Source organism: Schistocerca serialis, chromosome 2 (genome assembly GCF_023864345.2).
Source record: "Schistocerca serialis cubense isolate TAMUIC-IGC-003099 chromosome 2, iqSchSeri2.2, whole genome shotgun sequence".
NCBI classification, from domain to species: Eukaryota; Metazoa; Arthropoda; class Insecta; order Orthoptera; family Acrididae; genus Schistocerca; species Schistocerca serialis.
Window position 1 is genome coordinate 770,656,174 of NC_064639.1, and position 26,107 is coordinate 770,682,280.

The 26,107-nt window shown below is 39.0% G+C and overlaps 1 protein-coding gene across 3 annotated transcripts in view; it reads right to left on the bottom strand.

Moving 5' to 3' along the window:
* The window catches only part of LOC126457991 (axin), a 288,275-nt gene that overhangs the window by 36,849 nt on the left and 225,319 nt on the right, over positions 1 to 26,107 (bottom strand). For 2 of the 3 annotated variants that reach the window (XM_050094759.1, XM_050094757.1), the window contains 4 exons: positions 12,420 to 12,524; positions 11,884 to 12,025; positions 7,072 to 7,216; positions 6,221 to 6,359 (listed from right to left, as the gene is read on the bottom strand). In XM_050094759.1, coding sequence (XP_049950716.1) covers positions 6,221 to 6,359; positions 7,072 to 7,216; positions 11,884 to 12,025; positions 12,420 to 12,524 — 531 coding nt within the window. The remainder of the gene's footprint in view (positions 1 to 6,220; positions 6,360 to 7,071; positions 7,217 to 11,883; positions 12,026 to 12,419; positions 12,525 to 26,107) is intronic. The other variant, XM_050094758.1, reaches the window with a different exon arrangement.

A 26,107-nucleotide genomic window follows, 5' to 3' on the forward strand; every position in this document is an offset into this window, starting at 1 on the left:
CCCAAAACATAAAACCAAAAATTACAATAGGACAGAACTGTTGGCCATCACATACCTTCAGAAGGCAGAATTGCAAGTATTCGCATACAGACAATTCATAATAGAAAAAACTAGCTTTTAGAATTTTTATGTTCCTTCCAGGGAGACCCAAATGTACCCCTTTTTCTCCCTTAGGTTATCACACTGAAGTTCCAAATGTTAAACACAGTTTTTTTCAACTTGTAAGTGTTTTTTTAAGCAAGTACTTGGACTTTCACCTCATAAAGGTACAGTAAAACCCAAATTAACGAACCTGTTTTTAATGAATATTCCTGTCAGTTTCACATTCCCCTAAAAACAATGCTATGACTCCCCACTTTTCATGAACCCGACGTTGAGAAAATGTCAGCTTTGAAGGAATAAACACGAAAAATTCTGCAAATTAAAAGCCAGTTTTTATTTCCAAACGAGTTTCTGGCTTCTTCCAGTTTCACAAGTCTGTGTTGTGTGACGGCAGTCAAAATGATCTATTCTTCTGATTGATGTGTTTCCAGATCAAATTCCATTGTGGGGATATCGAAATTGATTTACCTCCTGCCTACAATGTGACCCTGGTCTCATGATCTGATGTCCCACTCACCGAGTTGCGAAGCACGAGACTTGAAGCGTTGTCTTTGTTATTGTCGAATTTACCAGTTTTATTTTTGTGGGGTTATGGGCTGCAAACATAGAAATCTTATGATTCTGTGAGAACTGACATCATCCACACTGTCGAAGACAATCATAATATAAAACTTTCCAACACAGCGAAGAATTACAATATAGTGCCATCTTCATTGTGTGGCATTCTCAAAAACAAAGGAAGCATTGTTTAATGCCGAAGCTAGTGATTCCTCTGGATGAAAAAGTAAGAACATTCATATGTCAATGTTTTAAGAGGGAAAGTGTCCCTGTAAGTGGAAACATGCTGCAAGAGAGGGCTCGGGAAATCACCCTCAAGATCAGTGTTGAAAATTTCAGTGCGTCGAATGGCTGATTAGACCATTAAAAAAAAAAAAACACACATCACAATTTCTCATTTCAGAGTGTCAGTAGAGAGAGAGAGAGAGAGAGAGAGAGAGAGAGAGAGAGAGAGAGAGAGAGAGAGAGAGAGAGAGAGGGGGGGGGGGGGGGGAGGAGACTGAGGACGTAGGAAGTGCCCAGAGACACTTTTAATACAGATGAAATTGGTGTCTTTACAATTTGCTTTATGTGAAAACACATTCTGTTAGTGGAATAAATGCCAGTGGTGTAAAAAAGGTAACGAAAAAATGACTGCGCTATTGTGTTTAGTGATGGAAGTGAGAACTTGCTCCACACTAAAGGATGGGAAATTTAAATCTATCAAGTGTTTTAAAACATAAAAATGCTACCTGAAGTGATGAGACTCAATGTTCTACAGATTATGCATATGTATGATGCTTCCTGGGATTGTGCAACACAGTATGATAGGTTATATTGTTTTGCAAAGGCTGGTTGTGATGCATCAATTGCTGTTGAAGATGACATTGTTCCACAAGAATGGAGTAAAATCAAAGAGGTTCCTAAAATGTGACATTCTAGAAATTTTTTCTTGTGATTATGACATTATTACTTCCATACCCAAGATGAATGTGATTGAGATGTGTGAAGTGCTAATGATGGAACATTGTGAGATTATGGTGACAATGATGAAAAAGAGGAGGAGGCTGTTGCTCAAAATTTTGCAACAGCTATACAAGGAATTGCTATCATCAAGAACTACTATTCCTCTTTTAATATGGAACAACCAATTCTAATAAAATAAAAAAAAAAAAAAATAAATAAATAAAAAAAAAAAAAAAAAAATTGGCATAACAACTACTGTCACTACAATACGCAGAAAGGACAAGACAAACAACTCTTACCGAGTAAAATAAATAAGTAAATAAATAAATAAATACATACATAACATGTTCTGCAAAACGTGTGTGTGTTTAAATCTGTAGCAGAGTATTGGTGAGTTTGTAATTACAAAGCTTTTACAACATGCAGACAAGCATGAATTATTCTGAGTCGTTCCTTCCACTACAACCCATTTAAGGAAAAAAAATATTTGTCACCAGTGATTTGTTAAAAAGGAGTTTTACTATAAGTACAGGTTAACCACTCTGTTTTCTTGTAAAATATTATTTCCGTTTGCTCCCATTAATCTGCTTGCCCACCACACCCTAGAATAGCTTTTAGTCACCTTCCCAATATCCGCAATATTCTTGTCAGACCCTATGCTCCTTCTGCACCCATCTCCCTCCCTATGGTTCCTACCCCCGTGACTGTCCCCACAGCAAGACTTGCCCTATGCACCCTCCTACCACCACCTATAACAGCCCTGTAACTGGCAAAACATATACCATCAAAGGGAGAGCCACCTGCGATATGACATGTCATATACCAGCTGTTATGTAAACACTATTTGGTCTTCCACATTGGCATGATTACCACCAAATTATCTATTAGGATGAATGGGCATAGGCAGAGGGTGTGTACTGGCATGCTCTACAACATGACATTCATGACCTCGGCACCTGTTGCACCACATGTGCCAATCTAGATTCTTCCCCCACACACCAGGATCTCAGAACTCTCGCTTACAACCTGGCCTTAATTTATGTTACTTTCTTCCGTATCAGCATTTCTTCACAGTAACTACTCTTTGCTCCACCCCTTTTTGTTTCTTACACCTTTCACTGTCTTCCCCCTCCATTTCTCACAGCCACCCTGCCCACATCTGTTACGTACAATGCACTTAGCTTGTCACTCTTATTAACTCATGCATGATGTTTAAGCAGTAATCTATGTCTGCAAATTACCCTGTCTCCCACCTTTAAGCTCTCAGGTTTTCAAATCTCACCTGATGCAGTCCCCAACAATCAGTCTTTCCTTCTCATCCCCTACGATTAAGTCTCCCCTGAACCGTGCTCTGGGGTAACTTTCCCGAAGTTTACACCTTTTCCTAGACCTCTACAGTCCTTTTCCTTCACCCCTATTCCTTCCCCTTCAATCCTTCTGCCTGGAGGAGCCCATGCCTCCAAAAGCTTGCCAATTACAACCGTCTTTTATGTGTGTTCTGCTGCTGCTGCTGCTTGGTGAGTAGATTTTTTTATCTATCCAATTAAATGATTTCTCTTTCAGGTTTACACAGTCCTTACTTTGTGTGATGCAGTACATGGTAATTGACTCTTTTGGCTGACAGTTACCTGGATCATAGTTGTTTAGTCAGTATTTTGACTTTACCGGAAAATGTATTGAACGGATTGGAAATCAGTTTCTACCCCACCTTCAATGCAACTTTGGTCAAGCAATCTCTACTGGATTCACTACACATGAGAAATGTAATAGTTCGTTTATTGAGGAGTTTAAGTTCTAAGTTTTAGTTTTATGGAGTTATGGCCTGCAAATGTAAGACGCTTACAATTCGAACGAGGCTGATTGTCATCCACAATGTTGCAGACAATCTTAACATAAAATTTTCTGACATGGTGAAGAAATACTATTGGGCCTCGTCTGCAATGTTGGCATACTCAAAAATAAGGGTTCTTAAATCCCAAAGGTAATGATTTCTCTGGATCCAAAAGAAGAACATTCACATGTCTACATTCAACAATGTGGAAAATGTTCTTCTACAGTAGTCTCTTGGAATTAGAAATGGCAGCATTTCTATAAGCGGAAACAGGCTCAAGTTAAGGCTTGTGAAGTTGCCCAGAGAACTGGCACTGGAAATCTCAGTAAATTGAACACACACACACACACACACACACAACATAATCTGTTGTTTGAAATTGTAAGTGGAGAAAGTCAGGCAGACAAAGAAAGTGTAAACTATTTAAAGAATGTTACATTGCCACGACTAATACGTGGTTTCGAGTCCGGATACATTTTCAATACTGATAAAAGTGGCATCTTTTATAATTTACTTCTTGTAAGCACTTATTCCATTAAGAGAGAAAACTTCCACAGAGGTAAAAAAAAAAGGATAGAATGATGATGCTACTGTATGTAAATAAATAGTAAAATAGTAACTGAAGTGTAAAGTTGCCTCTACTAATAATTGGAAAATGTAAAACTCCCAAGTCTTTCAGAAACAAAAAAAATGCTACCTGTGCTTACAAGTACAACATTAGTGCCTGGATGATGTTGAAATGGATGCATTACATGTTCCCACCTCTCTCCATATGAGCGTACATAATGTACCCATGTACGCTGTTGAACACAATTGTTTTCGTGGTCCAAGTGTTATGGTATATTGTTGCATGATCATACTGACCACCAAATTTTTGAAATCAGTACACTCACTGGTCAATGTTACTGTGACACTATTATCCTTCCCCATGTGTGTCTTTTCAGGGGTGCATTTGGCCCCAACTCATTTTCACGGATGACGATGTGCACCTGTACCTAACAGTGCATGTGGGGGACCTCTGGGAATGAGAGAATATTTGAAGAATTGCCTGGCCTGCCCATTCCCTCCAACTTAAATCCCACTGAGAACAAGTGGGTTATGTTGGGGAGAAGTATTGCAGCACATCAAGAAGCACCAATGACCATCCAACTGCGGCCAACTGTTGCTGGGAGAGGAATGGAACAACCAACCACAAGAATTCCTTACCTACCTTATGGCCAGTGGGGATGCACATTGCAAAGCATGCATTTCGGTATATGGCAATTCTGCCTTTTGTGATGTCTGGGAGACTGTCATGAACTGTGGTGAATCGTATAATTTTTGTCTTTGTATAAAAGTGTCATTTCTGTTTGCCACATTGCATATTTCTCTCGGTCACCCTCCAAACTACAGGGTAGCAGTTCTTTCTATGTACGGTCCAAGTCTGATTGAACCATGTTACCCGACAGCGACACGTCATGCAAAAGTTACTTTTGTCCTTAATCCTTTGACTGCGGCTGACTGCTACAGCAGTCCGAGCGCGCCATGCCCTTGGTGCGGCTGACTGCCACAGCAGTTCAGTGCTGCCATGCCCCAGGTGCTGCTGGCTGCTGCAGAAGTTAGCAGCGCTACTGGCGGACTCTCGCCACACCTTGTTGTTTGCTCTAACCACAACAGATGGTGTTTCAATGTGCAGGGCACGACTACTGAAGTCGATGTCAGTGCTTTTGGCAGACCCTCATAGCACTTGTATGAATAATTTGCTTTAGACACAACAGATGACCCTACTGTGATTTCTGTCAAACTGTAGTTTCGCACCTTTCTGCAAGACTATTCTTGGTTAAGACATCAGTCGCCAATTATTCACTTTTGTTTGCATAGTGAATTTATTTATTTTGATGGCATGTTCAATGCCTTTAGCTTAAACCAGAAATGTGAGACGAAAATGAAATATAAAAAGTTTCATCTTCATGTAATTAGAGAAAGTTTTGCAACTCTTTACATTGATCACAAAAGAGCACGTGGAGCTAAACGTCAAGAGTACCCAACAAGACTAAACGTGTCGTTACATTTACCAGATCAGTGGGAAAAGTACAAGACATGCATAGTCTGTGCTCGAAATGGTGTTAGGAAACAAACTAACTTGTGCTGTAAGGAATGCAATGTAACACTCTGTGCTTATCCAGGCTTCAAAATTTATCACACACAATTTCAGTAGTAAAAAGCTGTTAAACCTTGTTTTGAGAGAACGTGTTACTATATCACTATTTTAAACATATTTATTTGCATATACATTATAATAAAAGTGCACCTCACACGAAAATTAAGTGTAAATACTGTAAATAAAATACTCCCAATTCTTGCAAAGCCAGTCCAAAGACCAGAACAAAATAGAAAGCCATAAAACAGTGAGCCTGTTGGAAGCATTGTGCATGGCGAGCGCACCAGAAATATTCAGCACCCAGCACATGGCGAGCGGCGCGACAATGCAGCATACAAGGCATGACCGCAAGTGTTGCGCAAGTTTTGTATAGCAGTGAGTGAGTGTGTGTGTGTGTGTAATTTGTAGCAACATATATTGTTAATTTTGAAATTAAATAGCAATCAGATCACCTAAACATGATCGCATAACGATTCTGGGTTACTCCTGTGTCCTCGGGCAAAACTCCCATTTAAGGAAAACTTTTTAAGGAAAAAAATATTGGAGTCCCCAGAGATTCATTAAAAAGGGAGTTTATTGTGTATATGCATTTATCTGTAACTTGTTGGGTGAGATGCCCAGAAGAACTTATCCAGCTATACTCACCGACTGGCGATTGGTGATGTGGCACTTGTTGCACTTGTTCTTAAACGATGTTTTGAAGAAAGAGCCTCACGTTCACTATGCGTATGTGACACGCTGGATACTTGCTTTTCACTCTCCATCAACCATGACAGCACCCTGCTACAAACATGAACTTGTATACTACCATTAATGCTGTATATTGTTTTACAGAGTTACATGGCAATAAAGCCATACCTAGTTCATCATAAACATTTTTAAATTCTGTGATACTTTAACATTCTGGACTAATAATCTTGGAATTCTGGAACATTAACACTATTTCTCCATTCTGTTCTACACCCAATTCTTCTACAATTCTGTGTTTACAATTGTGCTCACTCTCAGTCTCTTAATTTTTGTTGTAATTTGTGCTTATAACACCTTTTAATGTAACTTTCATCTTATCAGTGCCCTAAAAAATTTAATCTCAGTTGTTGATCTATTAGTGTTTCTGACTAAATCATGTGTCTAATAATGTAGAACTGAGGCAACCGTTCCTCCTTCCAACTATTTTATAATTCCACTACTATTAAATAAATTTTCAATCGCACTCATGACAATAAAATTACACTATGACTCTATTCTTCACTTGATGAGCTCACTAAACAATTCTTCTTTAGTGAGAAATTTCTCAAATTTAACACTAGACAAGTGCTGAGGGGGCAGTCCTTTTTTATACTATCTTAAGAACACAAAAAATACCACAGATAAAATGAGAAGCTCATAAGTTATTCACACAGACCTAAAACAAGATTGTCAAGGGATGCAGTAAATAACAAATACAGATTTGTGTGTAACCAGATAAATAACTAAATGTCATATTAGAACTTACCTGTCTTTGCACTGAGTACTAGGAACAGCAATTGGTATTGTATCTGACACAACGCTTACTCCACTATCTGTCAGATCTGTAAGGGTCTTCTTACTACTAGACCTGCGACAGGGATCTCTACTCTGACGGAACCTGGCATCGTGTCCTGTTGAATACACACAACATACAAATCAAAATGTTCCTCACCAAAACCATTTCACTCTCCCACATAACAGCTATTACACTATGGTACAAATGATCATTTGAAGGTTGCTTGGTACGCAAACTTCTGAAAAGGAACTGGCATGTCGAAGGATAACATCAAATACAATGACACAATCATAAAACTTTGAGAGTTGCAGCTGATGTTAAGATAAAGCTTAGTGAAAGCTGTTTAAGTACCATCAACTAGTAGAAGTCAGACCACACTTATTCCAAGACGCTGCAAATTTGTGAAAGACAGGATGTGAACAAATTCTGACAAAAACAGTAAACAAAAAATTTTGTAATACATCCACTTTCTTTCCCAAAAATAGCAAAGATATTATTATTACAGCTGGTTATTAGCAAGACAGACTCATTTACAATTTATACATTTGTTGTCATAGACAGATAGAAATGGAAAATATTACACCATAAAAACCTTGAACAAAAGCTACCAAATTGATACTTCCATAATTCCATGCTTGTGAAATATTTTACTGGAAATTCATAGTTGGACATCACAATACAGCATGCTCAGAGAACATGCATGTGCAGCTTTTATCACTGAGTCACTGATTTGATGGATATGGGACCATTATATCAGCAGATCACACAGACATTTGGCTATAGTGCAATGACTTCAGAATGTGCGGTGATGAGATATATATTCAGGATAACAGTGTGGCAAGAGGACTACGTCACAAGAAGATCACGCTGCGACAAGTCATTTACTATTGTCACCACTCCAAAGACAAGAGATACTTGCATGGTGCAGAGCCAGATTCAGCTGGGACATTTAGTGACATTCTTCAGTGTTTTGCAATGAGTCTGACTTCTATTTGTGACAGTCAAATCAGCATGTACCTGTCCATAGGCAATTTAGTGAAAAGTGACAGGAAACTGCAATTCTTAAGACCCAGATCTCTCCAACTTTCGGAATCATGATCTGGGGAGCTATCAGATATGGCAAAAGAACTGATTTTGAAATTGCTGAAGAGAGGCTGAATGTTTATCAGTATGTGGCAACAATACACACTATTATCATCATGCCCAAGGTACCGAAGTGCATATTCCAGCTGGATAATGCAATGCCTACACTGTACATCAACTATATATGTCTTGAGGAATGCATGGATCCTTTACGTGAGCACGCACGCACTGGTCATTGTCTCCTGCTTTTCACTTCCACAGTTTACTATCTGTCCAGTTTTATTTCTGAAGGGCCATTGAATTCATGCAACTGAGTAGCGTCATTCTCCTATAATTTCCCATATTGTCATATCTGACAACTTCTTCCTCAAAAATCCATCTCAAGGAACATCACTTTATTTTTCTCCTTCCTGGTTAGCTCTCATATTTCAGCATCGCATGTGGTGATACTCTCTACAACTGAACTTTGCAGGAAGGCCTTCATTCTCTCTGTAATTTTGTCACACTATTTCAAGGAACTGAGCTGGCCAATTAATATTTTTCCTTGCCCTGTTTTGTGATGTCTTGTGTGGTTCTTCCCATTTGTCATAAAAGTGACATGCAAGTATTTAAATGAACAGACATTTTTAATTTTGCAGAATCCTACATCCATACAGTCTCTATCTTCTTCCCCCACTACCATGCATTCTGTCTTTTGTGTTTTTCCTGTCAGGCTCCATTCTGAGTATTCTTTGTGTAGTTTCCTGTACATGTAACTGGAACTGTCTTTGTATCCCACTATCACGACCTGGTTATCAGTGAATATGTTTGAGAATTTTCAGTTCATTTAAATTATTTACAAAGGAGGAATTCAGGTCGCCTTTCCTTGGCTTTGCAAGAATTCTCAGAATTGTTGCTAAGCCTTCCTACTTCTGGCATGATGCAGAGCATTGACTTTTCTCAGAGGAATATTCCATGACCAGTAATGACAAACACATCTACAGCATACATGAAAGAATACGACAAAGTTCTGTAACTTGATTGTGTAGGCACATTTAATCGCAACGTGATAAGACCTTCATAAATAGCAGAATTTAACTGTTGCTCATTAGTCAACAACACAAGCTGTTCCCCAGCATTTAGCCTTAGCCATTTAAGTGGTGCATTTAGCCTTAGCCATTTAAGTGGTAAGGTTTCCTCTTTAATTTTGAACATACTTTTTCAGAACAAATATTTTCACTTCAATGGAAGTCACCATTCCAAGTATATTCAGTTGTTACAGCACATGCCACTACTGTTGATTTTGTATCTTGTAAACATTTATGTGGGTTCTAATAATCTTGGAGACAAAATACGTTACACACTGTTGCATGACTTTTCTAGCAGTGAACTAGATGTATACTATTCCACATGGACCCGCTATAACCTTCTTTTGAATGATTGGATGGGTCAGCTATATGCTATGGACAATTAATAAAGAGCTACCAAACAAGTGTGATGTCAAAGTAAGCAGTAGTAGCACAAGTGAGTAAGAAGAACAAATCAGAATGACTGATTTTCGATACTGGACCATGCAAAGTTATCACAGCATGGAACTAGAATCGTCTTAACTTTACAGGTGTACTGGACTGAATAGCTTCATCCACACTATTGGCTTGGCACTGGCTTGGCCAATACCTTGTCTGTGACAACTGTACAATCTGTTTCTACATCTATACTTTGCGAATCACTGAAATGCGTGCTAGAGGTTCCCCTTTATTGAACCATATCATAAGGTTTCTCCCTGTTTCACTCACTGATGTTGCATTGTAAGAATGACTGCTCGTACTCTTTTGCAGAAGTGTCTTATTTGCCTTCCTTTAAATGCACGTTCTCTATGGCTTAGACAAACATGGTCTGAACAATATTTATAATTTCTGTTCTGAAAGACAGTTCTTGACATTTTCTAAGCATTTTCTCTTGAGATGTATGGTATCTTTCTTCAAGTGCCTGCAAATTAAGATTAATCTAAATTTGTTACATTACCTCAATAGCCAAAGAAGCATGTGTCGATTCATACCACCCCCTCTGTACTGGCTCGGTGTCTCCTGTTAGTCTGACATGATGTGAGAACACTATTACACATGAGCAATATGTATGTTCTGAGTGCAAACTCTGGTGACAAACTGCACTTTCCCAGTATTCTATAAATGAATTGTAAACTGCCGTTTGCATTAGTTACAACTGAGGCTATATGGTTGACCAGTTTCATATTTCTGTACATCCTTATTCTCAAATGTTTTCATGACTTACTCATGTTGTTATGTTTCATGAAGTGAACAACTTCGCATTTCTTTACATTAAGAGAAAGTTGCCAGTCTTATTCCAGGCTGTCACTTTGTTGAAATCTAACTGGATATTACAACAATTTTTATCAGATAGAATTTCCTCATATGTTACAGTATCACCTGTGAAAAATCTGAGAATTTAATTAATATTAGCAGCTAAGTCACCCACGCAACAGTCCTATTACACTACCCTGGAACCTATCCATGTAGACTTTACTGCACACTTTTCAAACCTTTTGTACCTTGGTGCACAATGCTAGTACAAATGCTATAGTGACCACTGATCCCAGTCTCTATCTCAACATGTTCACAGAGATTGTGTCTGGTTTTTGTCAAAAATTCCAGCTAATCTCCACATGAGTAGGGTGCGGGACCATCTGTTCTAGATAATTTTCAGAGAAAATAGTTAGAAATGTTTTGTAATTTTCCCAAACAACTATGGGATGATTATAACACGATTTGAATACATGCACACAAAGGAACAAAAGTTTTCATTAAAGTTATCAGTTACTTCTCATGCCGAGCCTGATGACTGACAAAAAGATACTATAACTCCAATCCAGGTCCAATTGTTATTTGTGTCCAAATCATTCTGTATGAAGTCTTGCTTTCTACCTCAGTTGACATAACATTCTTATCTACTGGTATAGATAATCTCCTTTCAACCCGCAAAGCCTTTCTTTTGCATAATCACCCAAATATGCCAGATTGTAATGAGCACATGCACACCACTACTGGTGTGCTGGGTGGCATAATGCAGTGTTTTTGGAACAGTTTCACAACTAAGTAATTGCCACATACGTGTCACATGCTAACAAAGTTATTAGACAGTATGCATTCTGTTGTACCACAGCAGAGAAACATCGAGAGCAGTGGTCTGAGATACCACAGGAAATAATTTGCAATCCCATATCCTACATATCGAGGGCACACTGAACAGAAATCACAACAAAACAAAAGTTTGAGGTATTGCTACTTTTAATGTAACTTCTCATTTCAGTAAGATCACGAGTCTTTGGTAAGGACTGTGCATGCTTTCTTCAAGGAATGTTGTTTCTCTACCCTACATGTTCACCTAACACACAGCCCATAAACCTTTCTAGGAAGTGGCTGGTGGGTAACTTAGTCACAATCCTGAACCAACCATGGGTGATTATTTTGTGGACTTACTTACAAACTGAATGATGAAAGCTTCACTGCAGACATCTCAAATTCAGAGGTCACCAAAAAAGCTCTATTCCAAATAACTGGGTTGTTCATGATATTCTTAATCTGTAGTATAAGTTCATTTCACACAAATCTCCCCCGGCCACCTTTACACACACACACACACACACACACACACACAAATTTGCTATTTGTACGAATACACGTAATGAATTTATTCACTCACCACTAACAGTGAAAACCTCCTGCTTTTGTGCTTCCTGGTAATCCGGCATTGATTTGCTCTTAGGCATATGATGTTTGTACTCTGAACCTTCCTGGAAGTCATGAACGTTGCCAGAGTCAGATGAAAATGTGGAAAACACATCCTGAAAAATAAAGTAACAAGTGACATTATTCATTCTCTCTGAGTTACCACCAAAATTAATTATAGCTATTATAGCTTCAGACTCACTGTTAACATTATGCTGAAAATTGAATCTTTGTGAATGTACAGTTTTGATTTATCTTTCTTTGATTTTAAAATAATCTATCAGCAATGATGCACAGTCAAATAACAATACAAACAATAAATACTGAGCAAAGATTGCAATATGGCATGCACTGAAGACCTGCATAATAAATCATAAGAGTTCAACATTAAGTTGTAAATTGATAAAACCTTGTTAATTACTCCATTGATTCAATGAGCAATTCAATTTACTGATCTTTTAACTATTTATTATTATGTTTTAAGTTATTTATACATCTAAAATGTTGTACCTTCTCTTTGCGTGGGTGCCGCTGACTATATGAAGCTCGTGTATGACTCTGGTAAGGGTGGGGTATTCCATGAACATACCCAGGAACAGATGCTCCAAGTGCACCCTGAAAAAAATGTAGCATGCTTTTGAAAACACAGGAAATGAAGATACTAGAGCCTGCATTATCAATAAATACAGTTGCCTATTTAACACCTTCCTTTTAAACCTTTGTGGAGAAGAATCATACGGGGTGGTGGTATAAGATAGAGCACACAGAGTTTAACTTTTTGATGCTACAGATGTGCTCTCTGCATTCTGTGCTGAGCGTTGCCTTGTTATGGCTGCACTGCTCACCAAATACTGCGACCTGTGCTGAGAGACAGTGTTGCCACCGCTACAAAATACTGATTTTAAGAAAACTATTAGGTGAAAAAAAAAAAAGATTTTTACGAATCTTTAAGTCTAATATCTTTGCTTGATAAAGAACTGAATTTCTTTTCGCTGTTCATCGCAGTTACCATGGTGCAAACAAATTAAGTAAAATAGTTAAAAATGTATTGTGCAAACTTTACGTATGGTTTATTTTAGCTCATACACTGCAGTGTATGAAATTTAGATAAAATATTGAAATTTTATTTAAAACTGAGGGCGGAACAGTATCTGATTTCATCCACGAGTTACTGTTCCATCCCTGTGCATCGCGAATCATGTGGTCATAACAATCATCATATTTCATAAGCAGTTCAAGATATCCAAATGTGTTGTTTTACAGTTTGTAGCAAATGGCACATATGTTGTATGATAAACAATCAAAACTTTTTTATTCACCAAGATACAGAAATGGCTCATCTGCAGGAGTAACCATGTATTTTTCAACCTACTTCATCTGTCTGATTATGAGCCACCTGGACTCCTTACAGCGTCCAGCCATGTGCCCAAAACGATTACATGCATAGCTATTTACTGCTACCAATCCAGCAAAAGCAGGACTGTGTACCTGAGGAGTGACGGAGCATGACGAGTTAACTTGCTCACAGCAGTTAAAGGGTTGACAGCATTGTGGATTATTGTTAACACTCAAAATAAAGCTTTATTCAATATTGTGGAAGTATAACATTGTTCCAGTTTCACAATCCTGTCTAAATTCAATTATTGTTACAAAAAATGTTTACTCTAAAGAATAATTCTGCACATTACGAGACAATATATACATGAATGTTTTGTATTGTGATGACTGATAAGTATGAATATCGACAAATTTAGAAAGGGTTTGAAAATAAATAATGTCATTTTTAGAATGCATTGACTTATGACATTTAGACACAACAGAAATGCTAAGAGAAAAATATATTTTATTGCATGAATATCATTTTTCCCCTGACCTAATTCCCCAAAGTAACTGCCACTGCCCTTCCTTTTCCAGTTTTCTTGTAAGCTTCTTTTTGTACTCTCACTGTCGCCTTAATGAAGGGTCGACGAAGAGACACGTGCCTGCCTTGCTAAACCATGTATCAAGATCAAAAAAGTTCTTTGTAATTGTTAACAGTGTATGCCCTGGGTCCCACGGCCTGTCACCACCATTCACTTATCCCCCAGTGTGACAAGCATGCTATAGAGTGGTGTCAGTAGAGTAGACGTCGCAGCAATCAACAGTGAAGGGATGGCACCGCCACAGCACATTTTCCAAGCCACAGTCCGCATTATCATTGTTAGGGAGAGTGAGACTACTTTTGCTCTTGTATGGTGATTGTTATGGGATCAAAGTTAAAGGAGACTTAATTATAAGACCAGAGGACATGTCTTATCACAGTTTAAGGGGAATTCTAGAGATGAGTGTGTGGTGCCTGTGTCTTGCACTCAGTGTAATTTTCTTGGGCACAGTGCCCCTTCTGCTGCATTGGTAGCAGTAAATAACTACACATGTAATCGTTTTGGGCATGCAGCTGGACGCTGTAAGGAGTCCAGGTGGCTCTATCAGACAGATGAAGTAGGCTGATAAGAGTACTCTATGACTATCGGTTCTCTCTGTGTGTGTGTGTGTGTGCAGCCTGCCACTTCAGAGCTGTACTTGCAACCTACATCCTCAGTTATCTGTTGGATGTATTCCTACCCCTGTCTTCCTCTGTAGTTTTTACCCTTTACAGCTCCTTCTAGTCGGTGATTCCCATATATTCCTTTCCTTGCCAATTCTGCCGAGAACTTCCTCATTTCTTACCTTATTATTCTACCTAATTATCATCATTCTTCTGTAGCACAACACATCAAATGCTTTGATTATCTTCTGTTCCAGTTTTCCCGCAGTCCATGTTTCACTACCATAAAATGCTGTGCTCCAAACGTATTTTATCAGAAATTTCTTCCCCAAATTAAGGCTTATGTTAGATATAGTAGATTTCTCTTGTCCAGGAATACCCTTTTTGCCAGGGCTAATCTGCTTTTTATGTCATCTATCCTCTGTCCATCGTGTGTATTTTGCTGTATGGGTAGTAGAATTCCTTAACTTCATCTGATTCACGATTCCAATTCTGATTAAGTTTCTCGCTGTTCTCATTTCTGTCACTTCTCATTACTTTCGTCTTTCTTCGAGTTGCTCTCAATCCGTATTCTTCACCTCCACTGAGGAGAGCAAAGTCATCATTAAATCTTATCACTGATATCCTTTTACCCTGACTTTTAATCACACTCTTGAACCTTCCTTTTATTTCCATCATTGCTTCTTCAATGTAGAGATTGCAAGTAGGGTGCAAAAGACCACCCAAGCACTTCCTACTGTATTAGTTTTTTTTATTCGTCTTTGTTTTTCTGAGTTGTGAAAATGAGTAAGGTCGAGGCAAAGTCAGAGCCACAAGGTGTTGCCACTGATGAGGCTTTGCAACTGTTAGTGGATTTGGTAACTCAGATGAGGTCTCAGGTATTAGGAGTGGATCTGATTATTGCTAACCTTGTTTCGCCCTTTACTGATAGGGCATCTGTGGTCGGGCAGCGTTTCTAGGTTTCAAATTATCAGCTAACTTAGAGAATTGGTCAGATAAGCAGTTACTACAGATTGCAAGACAGGAGAAGCAAAGTTGTTTGTGAGGTGCACAGATGTGTTGCATAATGCAGAGACTTTTGATCAACTGAGACAGGAGTTGGAACATTGGTACAGAAACCAAAATAGTGTGTAATTTTTTTGGGAGCAGTTGGGTACTGTATCCAGTAGGTATAATGTGCCAATGGAGGACTCCGCAGACAGGATTAGGAAGATGAATGTTCGCACCTTTCAGTTAGCACAGAATGGAGAGGTGAATAAAGTGGTGCTGCAGGAAGCTGAGCAGCAAGCAACAGGTGCTTTCCTGAGGGGTTTGGCACTAGAGATGTCTGTGAGAATATTTAGGGGGAGGGGGGAGACCTAAATACCTCCATGACGCTGTAAGGTTAGCACTGGACTAAGAGGAAACTGATATATCGACAGAGGTGAGGGATCAAAGACACGTACTTACATCGACTACAAAGTGTTTCGATTTTGGATGAAAAGGACATATGAAGAGAGAGAGTGCTACCAGCCATGAAGGAGAGCTGGAGTTAATACAAGTGGCCAACAATTTCTATATGAATGATAGTAGGGGAGGTGCAGGTCACTGACAAGGATATAGGGGTGGTAACAGATGTGGTCCATGAAACTTAGGAATGGTCCATTAAACTTGGGAGGAAACTCCAGGGCCACCAAAAGGAATTTACAGTAAAAGTAAATGCAATGAGAACAAATGCAGAGGCAGAAAGTGCCATAAAGGGTGTTGACAGATGGTAGGAAATATAAAGTTCTGCTGGACATAGGGGCACATGTGTCAGTGGCCTCAAGAGTGTCAGTGGGAAGGAGGCAATGGAACTCACCATGCCATAATTTACATGGAGTAGGGGACACTGATATATGACCATTGCTGTCAGTAGGGATAAGTTTTTCGTGCAAGGCAACGAAGTTTAAGCAATGTGCAGACGTGGAGTCTCATATGAGTGAGGGCTACAGCACGATTCTAGGGTTGGATTTTCTCCATCAACATTGTGCCATAAGTGACCTCAACATAAAAGACATTCTGACGAGTTGTCAATATTGATCTGATGTGAGGAATGTCTAATGACAACACAATCCACTCAAACTGCAAGCAATGACATTAAGGCTTGATTCGCTTGACTGTGTGAGAGAAGGCACCGGGAAGCCACTAGGGGTGAATTTAGAGCCTGAATTACCAGTTGTTATATTATGTGTAATAGAACGACTACAGGGGAGTGAAATATTGGATGCGGTATGTTGTTTGGTGAAATATAGTGTTGTACATGTACAAGCGAGGGACAAAGGAAAGGTAGCACCTGTCAATGTGAATAATTTTAGCACCAAAAAAGCGAACACCATTGGCTAGAATGGTGATTCCGGATGATGAAGACTGCCATTCAGGTGGTATTGGCAATGATGAGGCACAGGAAGCTGTAGAACTGTATTTCACGAGCAATCTAAGACTTGAAGGGAAACATATAGGACACAGAACACAGATGGAGGACCTGCTACACTTTTTAAGATTTGTTTTTTCTGTGATGGTCACTGTACGCTACGCCAGTAACACAACACAGGATTCTGACAGGAAACGAAGCACCGGTTATCAGACCCCATACAGAGCCTCACAATTGCTGCAAACAGTTTTGGAGGAATTTATAAGTCAACAGATGGCTGAGGAGTTATAGAAACGTTTACTAGCATCTGGGATTATTATTATTATTCTTTTTTTCTTTTTTTCTTTTTTGGGGGGGGGGGGGGGGGGGCAAAGGGCAAGAACTGTGATCGTGCTGAAGAAACCTATGTATGGCTCCCATAAATATCAGTTTTGCTGCAATTATCACCATCTGAATAGTAGGACTACAACAAAAGCCCAATCAATCCCAAATATCACAGAGACAACATAATATACAGCAAAGCCAATATTTCTCATCACTGGAATTAAGGAGCACATCACATCAGTTATAAGTCACTCTGGAAGACAGACTGAAAATGGTGTTTTCAGCACCTTGGGGACACTATCAATACATAAGGATGCACTTTGGGTTGAAGAATGGCAACATTCGAATCGTTGCTGGATAGAGTACTGAAGGGACATACCATGCCAATGCCTTGTAGATCTTGATGATACAATCATTTTTTCGAGTGATGAGCAGAGATAATGTCTGAGGGAAGTGTTCAAACGATTATGACACTCAGCACATAAAAATGTCACTTTGCACTGGAAGAGGGTAACTTTGTGGTCCATATCACTAGTAACGGCAGTGTGAGGGTTGATGTGAGGTTAATACACAAGGTGCAAGACCTTCTGGTTCCACAAAAAACCAAGGAATTGCAATCTTTTTTCGGTCTCGCAAATTATTATAGAAAGTTCAAGAAGGGGTTTGCAGATAGTGCCAGGGCCCTTATGCACTTATTGAAGAGGGGGATTAAGTTTGTATGGTCAGAAGAATGGCAAGCAGCTTTTGTCAGGGACTTTTCTAGACTTTCAGTAGTAGTTCATATTATCATGTGATGCATCGAATCATGCTCTGCGGTGTATTCTGAGCCAGGTAGTCAATGGGCAAGAACATCCTGTTGCATAAGCATTAATACAGTTGAACACAGTGGAGAAGCACTATTCCATAACAGTGAAGGAAATGTTTTACTCAATACACAGAGTGACATACTTCTGGTGTACTGGATGAAGAAAGTCCTAGGTAGTGACAGACCAAGCCGCTTTGATGTAGTTACTTGGTTTGAAGGACCCTTCCAGTAGATTAACAAGGTCAGCATTAAAACCCATTGAATTTGAGTATAAAGTAAACCACAAACCAAGAAAGAAACACGGAAATGCAGATGAACTTAACAGAAAAATAACTATAATACAGGCAGTAGATCATGACTATGGGGAATGGCAAGCAGTGCAGAGAGCCGACAAAGAGTGGAAAAATAGGGCAAGCTACAGCAGTTTAGCAAGCACAACGGATTATTGCGTAGAGAGAGGAAATTGGGACCATGAGTGGTGGTGACCGACAAGCTTAAGCTAGAAATGTTACATGAGATGCACAATCACATTGTATCGGGTCATGGGGGATGCTGGGCGATGAATAGGAAAGTGGCAGAAAATTATTGGAGGATTGGAAGGATAGATTATGTTAACTGATAGAACACAAATTGTGTGGATTGTGCACAACAAGAGGATTTGAGTCAGAGGCAGATATTGTTATAGACGCTGCCAGAAGAAACGGAACTGTTCAGTTTTACTGGGGTGGATGTGCTGGACCCATTCAATTGAACACCACCAGATAATTTTTTTGTGCTGACCATAATAGCCTATTTTCCTTGTTACATCACAATGGTGCCAATACCGGGCCAACAGTTGGTCACTGTCGCACAAGCATTAGTGAATAGGTGGTTATTGAGTACGTGGTGCCAGAGACAATAATTATGGACCAGGAGTTGAACTTCATGTCAGACCTGATGAAAGAGTTGTGTCAGTTACTAAAAGTGGAAAAATTAAGTACAGCAACTTCAGCCGCAAGCTAATGGAAGAATGGAATGAGTGCATCAAACAATTGGGAAAGACGCTTAGTTATTATGTGAACTCACACCGTTCAAACCGAAATATGTATGTATACTTTCTGGTGAGTGTGTGCAACTCAGAAGTACACACTAGTACAGGGTTGTCACCATTTGAGGTGGTGTACGGGGAGATGATGCTGTCACCATTCGATATGATTAACCACTATGGTGGCAGGAAAGGAGAGACAGTATGGGAGCTTGCTAGAAAGGTAAGGGAAGAATGGAGAAAGGTCCAATGAGCAAACACTAGTTGTTGGAGAAGCAGGAAGAGGTGGTATAAGAGGTGGGGAAATTACCTTAGTATGAAGTGGGTCAATGGATGATGACATGAAACCCATATACCTTGATGGAAAAGGTGAAGAAGTTTGTAACATGATACCAGGGTCTGTACCAAGTAATTGAAACCATGCAACTGGTAAATGGGAAGCTACAGCTGCTGACGAGGACAACAATTTTGCATTGGGTGTCTATGACCAATCAAGGGATGCACCAGACGCAATTCCGCAAGACGTATTGGTAAAAGTGAGCAGAGAGAAGAAAAAGAAGAAGTGGAAGGATGTGCAACAGGTCAAAGCAATCCAGAAACCTCAGGCTCACTAAGCATTACGGCCAAAAAATTAATTGATATGAGGTGTGATTTTTGTGATTTCTGAATATTTTTCTGTTGTGTGTACTATAGGATATTAACTTTGTTTTGGGTAAAGTTCTATGTTTGTGTTGGGGTAGGTTTAATCATAAGTGTATCGACACATACTGTTCAGAGACGTGATATTAGTCCTTGTCCTCAGGTTGACGTGTAGGAGAAGGGCCAAAGAAGAAGAATGCTAGTTTTGGCACTGTACCCTTTGCCAGAGGTGGAGTGAGGATGCTGTAGGATTGTCACCTGGTTGAAGGAGTTGTGTTTTCCAGGGAGCCAAATGTGGTGTTATCCAGCCATAGGTGGTTATTAGGTTTGATGTTTAACATGTGGGAGTCGCAAAATGAAATTAGGAGGGTGGAGGAAGTGTTTACTGGGATACAACAATTAGCTGTTAGTAGTGGGAGGCTGAGAAGTCTCAAAGAAGCACAGGAATTTGCTTGGGCATACGGGCAACTAAAGGAGCTGATTGAGGAGGTGACAGGAGTCATTCTGCATGAATCCGGGAGAGCAAAAGGGGTGGCCAAATGCTGGAGGTAGAATATTAAACGCTATCTTTGGGATGCCAGATGCAAGTGACGTAAGTAAGTTGAACAAAATGGCAGAGAACACAAAGGGGTTAGTGGACACAAATAAAGAAACTGTGGAGTGGCATTCCACACATATCATGAACTTGGATGGCGGCATGCTAAACACTACACACATGCTCCAACAATGACAAAGGAAGTTATGGATTATGCCAGGGCCTCAGCTACCACTCTGAATCAGGGTTTGAAATATGAATGTAGATTTTTTGTGGACTATTTTTTCTTCTCTGAGTCATATGGGATGCAAAATGCCTGAAAATTCTTGCAGATTGTGAAGATGATGAATCTGTGAGGTGTTACTCCAAGGCTGAACACGATAAGGTCTAAAAAAAAAAAGTTAATGTGACACTTACAGAAAAAAATACGTGAAAGCAAATTCTCCTACAGAATATCTGATGATTGATGAGTAACACATTCCATTTCGAAAGCAGTGCTAAAGGAATCTGGAATAGAAGGTAGTTCTTACAGTAGAACATAAAAATTTATAATTGCACACATTCAGGGTGCATCAAGAAATCAGTCTGATGGTTGGTTCAGGTAGTCTAGTCGCCTTCCAGATTTTCTTAACTCCTTGTTACTTGTAATATAGAGAAACCCCACTTTTACACTTTTCAAAGGACTTCAAAAAAAAAAAAAAAAATGGTGTAAAATGCGAGAAAATGTAAAACATGGGAATAACGTTTTAAGCTGTAAAAGTTACGTACAGGATACCCCCTGGCACACAATAATGAAATACATCACTAGTTACGTATTTTTTCATGCTTAGCACTATGCGTTTAGAGAACTTTTTCTCGTTGTCAAGTGCAAATATGAATGAAAGTATTTTGTATGGTGTTTGAATATGTGAGAATCTGTGTCTCTTGCACTGTAGTCGTCAGGTATCAGGTACTGTGCCTCATAAGTTATGTAGACCCCCCCCCCCCCCCCCCCCCCAAACACACACTATCACTCACATTGTTTGTTTGTGTAACATCACAAAAAATACTTACGTAAATACTGCATTTGACCACAAGAATAAATTCTAGAAACACGTTTTTCTCTGCATGAATAAAATACGTAACCAGCGCTGTGTTTACACTAAAAACATTTGAGCAACTCAAAGTGAATGACGGTGTCAACTAGCGTTCCAAGTGGTGGCCGTACACCGCAACACACTAAATATGGTTTGACCAAGGTGTCACAATGATCAGAACAATCACAAAACTGCATTTGCACAATAGAGACAGTTTGGAAATGGTTGTTATTGGTCATGATATCTTCATTTGAACAAACCTAGGTACTCCCACTGGCTATCATGCCAAGTAGAGCTTGGCAGTGGCAGGAGATACAGCATGAATTGTTCCAACTTTTACATGTTTAACTGTTTCAAATCTGCTGAGCAGAGTCCCCTGGTGTCAAGAAACTTAACCACGTAATATTTGTAAACACTACCGGATGGTCAACATCATGCCAGCATCATTTTTTCTCCACTAACATTTTTCATTATGCGTAAATCGCAGGAAAATTATAAATATGTTGAGACAAAATTGGGTGGAAATTAACATTGTGAGCATAGGAAATTTGACGGGACTGATAAAAAATGGTGTAAATGGTGAGAAAACATTAATTCCAGGAACGTAAAAGCAGGGTTATACTGTAAATATCTCAGGGAGAAACATAACCATTGATAGCTGGCATACCAGAGTTCCACTCGCTAGAACCTTGATCAATTTTACGCTGACTCTACTGGGATATTACACAAAAAATAAATGTGAAATTCCTGCTGAGAGCCTGCCCAATAAATACAGAGATGTTGAGTTCAGGTTTGCTTTGTTTTACAGGATAAGTGTTTATAGTGTTTCACATTTTGAGGAAATCTGACTGTTTAGTTCTTAAATAAACAAAGCAAAGTGATGAGAACATACATGAAGACATAAGTGCCCTAAAAAAAAAAAAAGTCTTCCTACAAATCCACTAAGGGAAGATTGGAAACGTGTGAACATCTGTGCAAGAAGTATTGTGTTGGGTACAAAACAAACATGTGGCCGCTTGCTGTGATCTAATTTTTAACTGTCTGTGTATTTATGTCAGTTGTAAAATGAACACTGGTAAAAAGAAAGAAGGAAAAGTATTTCTCAAGGAGCTTATAACTAAAATATAATGGAAAATTGATTCTGATGGGTAGAGGGATAGAAGTACCCATTCAGCAGCAGTAGCAGGAGCAACAAAAACATGAGAACTGGGGCAACATTTAGAAGATGAAGACACATCACATCTTCACTAGTACGAATGTTAATTAGCATTGCAAGGGAAGTCTGTATAAAATGTTTTCCACTGTTGTATGCACGAAACATTGCAAAAAAATATTTTAATGCTACAAAACATTCTGTGCTTTCACTCTGAAATAGAGGTTGCATGCATACTAAATTAGATTTCCTCTGTTTTGCAAACTGTCATTAAGTGCTGATAAGTAAATACTGTTTATGCTTAAGGAATTAAAAGATTTTATAATTATTTCATTTTTATCTATAAACAGTTGATCTTTTGACTAAAATAAATAACTTTTTTTGATAAAATTATTTATTTTGCAGAAACATAGTTTAAAATACATAAACAAACAAGAAACAATATTTTTCAAGTGGAACACAAGTGGAGGGGGGGGGGGGGGGTTGGAAGACCTGTAGTTGGTCAGCCCAGTGCTGAAATTTGTTAAACCTTCTACATTGGCATGAACTATTCAAAAAGCACCAAACAAAAATGACATGAAAGATGATGATGTACACTCATCTCAATCTAAGAGCGAATTTTTATGTAATGAAAGTGAAGAACCAATTAGAGGAGACATCCACAAAGAAACTGAAGAGCTCAAAGAAAATGTAGAAAATCCTGTACATAATTGTAATGCAAATGAAAACAAATTGGGTAGTGCACCAGATGAGGGCTTGAATGAAGAAGAAACCACGGAAAGTAGTAATAATACTTTGTTTACTGGTATCTCTCTTGTTTCTGGTAACAGACAATGGGATAAGGAGGATAAGACAAAAGGTGCAAGCTGACAAATGACACGGATGAAGCCTGCAGTGGTCGTAGGGCGATCAGCAGTCTGCTGGCGAGACGCGCAATACCTTTTCCCCCTTAGCTGGTCAGCAGGCTGGGTGCTCGGACCCAGCAGCAGCAGCAGCAGAAGGATTAACAGAAAACATTGGATGGACTTCAGTTCTGAGTTGTACAACTGTTGCTGCCATGGCTATTTTGGCATGGGGGTAGCATTGAGTGGCAGTCGTCACCATTTTCCACATGCAGTTGACAATCACTTTGTTATTCTGATCCAGGGATAGGTCCTACGGTCGAGTCCTATGTAGCTGTAAGCAGGATGTATCTTATATAGAGTTGATGTGGCACCAGAGTGTAACTTATGACCACACTGACAAGTAACCGTGTTCATGCATACATGTGCTCTTTATTTTGTAATCTTTCGCCATCTTTTGTCAAACTGGGCCTCACTAAATGTTGTGCAATACTAGTTCACACAAATTGGTTTCTTTTTCAATATTTGTACACTCACAATAAAGGTATTTTGAACTACCTCTGAAAAAATAGTTCATATGCACAGAATTTACTATGAAACAGCATTTTGAGATATAATTTTCATCTACATTTGCTTTCACTTGTAAATATGAATTTTTCAATTTCCTGGCCACTGGATATGGAGTACTATCTCAGACTGAACAGGGATGGGGGATGGAATTCGATTGGAATTTGATGACTGTTCTTTCCAAATAATATTCTCATACCTTAAATACAGTGTTTAGTTTCTAATGACAAATCTTTGTGTTATATACAGCTCCTTGCTGTCTCCATTGTTTTATGTCATGTAGACAACTCATTACTCCCCTTCGTCTCCAACAGTAGTTTCTTATGTTCATTGTAAATGAGATTTATGTAAAATATCCTGTACAACACAACTACTGTGCTTGATTGGGCATATAGAGCAGGGGCCATAACTCTTACAAAAATATTCAGAACAGAATTTTGCAAAACATGTTTGCAGTAAAAGTTATTACAGCAAATATCCTAATAGTGCACATATAATGTCTCTCTGTGAATATCAGGACTACTTTTGCATTTCTGCAAAATAAATGTACCTTCTATTTTCAAAGTTGTACATAACACAAAAGACTAATGGCCTTCAACTTTATGGCACGGAAGGAAGATAGGAGTTCAGATTCCCATCGACAGTGTGATCATTACAGACAAAGCAGATCACAAAAGAATGGGGAAGAAAATCAGCTGTGCCTTTTTTGAAGGCACCATCCTGGCATTTGGAGTGATTTAGGGAAATCACGGAAAACCTAAATCTGGATGGCTGGACAGGGATTTAAATGATCATTCTCCTGGATGTGAGCCTAGTGTCCTAACCATTGCACCAGCTTGCTCGTTTTCTGAGCAAGCAAAATCCTATAAAATCTTCTCTGTTTTCAAGCTGTGACATATTTGAGAAATCAGGAAAGATATCAGTCCATTTATTGTGCTTTACATAGACCTTCTAGTTTTGGGTAAGGTGAATTTTCAAGTACATCTAATACCATAACACACCATAATAAAAAGAATGTTATAACATAAAAGGCATTCAAGTACACTGGATGTAGTGTTTACATAAACATAGTGATTACCCGTGAGAGTTGTAGTTGCATCAATCTCACATCATTAAAAAAATGTGTGACATGCATAAACACATATAGTACGGTCACCATGATCTAAAATGTAAAGTATACAGAATGATAGTGGTTGTCAGAAGTATGGCATTAACACACTGTAAAATGCCACTTCTAGCCAGTGACAACAAGAAGTCAAATCTTGTGATGCATAGCAACTAGACACACCTACATGTAGCTGCCTATGTTACTGAATCATGGGTACAAGGTTCATCGGAAAACTGCAACTGTCAAGCACAGAGTGTAAATACAAAGACTCTTGCAGTACCACAAATATACAATTTCAAAGTACATCTTGTATTTTCTATTAACAAACAATGGAAAATTCAGGACAGAATATGACACTATTATGAAAAGGACAGTTGCTGCTCACCATTCTCAATCGTAGATAGGCACAACAAAAAGACTGTCAGAACATAAGCTTTTGGCTAACAAGATCTTAATCAGAAATAAACAAAAAACACACACACACACACACACACACACACACACACACACGACCACAGTCTCCGGCTGCTGAGGCTGAGTTTGGCCTCAGCAGCCAGAGACAGTGGTCATGTGTGTGCGAGTTGCATTTGTGTGTGTGTGTGTGTGTGTGTGTGTGTGTGTGTGTGTGTTGTCTGTTTCCAATGAAGGCCTTGTTGTGGCTGAAAGCTTACTTTCTGACAGTTTTTTTGTTGTGCTTACATGCGATTCAGCATCTCTGTTATGTGGTGAGTAGCAACTATCCTTTTCATAATATCTTCTATGAACAGTTACATGAAGGAAGGGAGAAGTATCCTATTAGTATTTACTTCCATAGTGACCTCTTGGCATTATACAAAGGGTGTTCAAAACGTTCTGCACAGTCGTCTCTAATTGTTTTATTTTTTGCAAGAGGGAAATGAAATTTTTTGTGAACATACTTGGAACATTTAGCTACAAGTTGGTATATAAAAGTATTTTCTTTTATTTACAGGTGAGCCACAATGGACCGTGAAGTAGATGTCAGGTTGTGACAACAGATGGTGATGGAGTTCCTCTTCAAGACCGGCAATGACTCTGCTACATCGATTCACAGGCAGTTGCTCCTTGTTTATGGGGAGGACACAGTGGATTGCAGCAGAATCCAGTGGTGGTTGCAGAGGTTTAAAGAAGGCGATTTCTCTCTACTGGACAATCCATGATGCAGTAGACCATCGGAGGCAGTGAGTGATA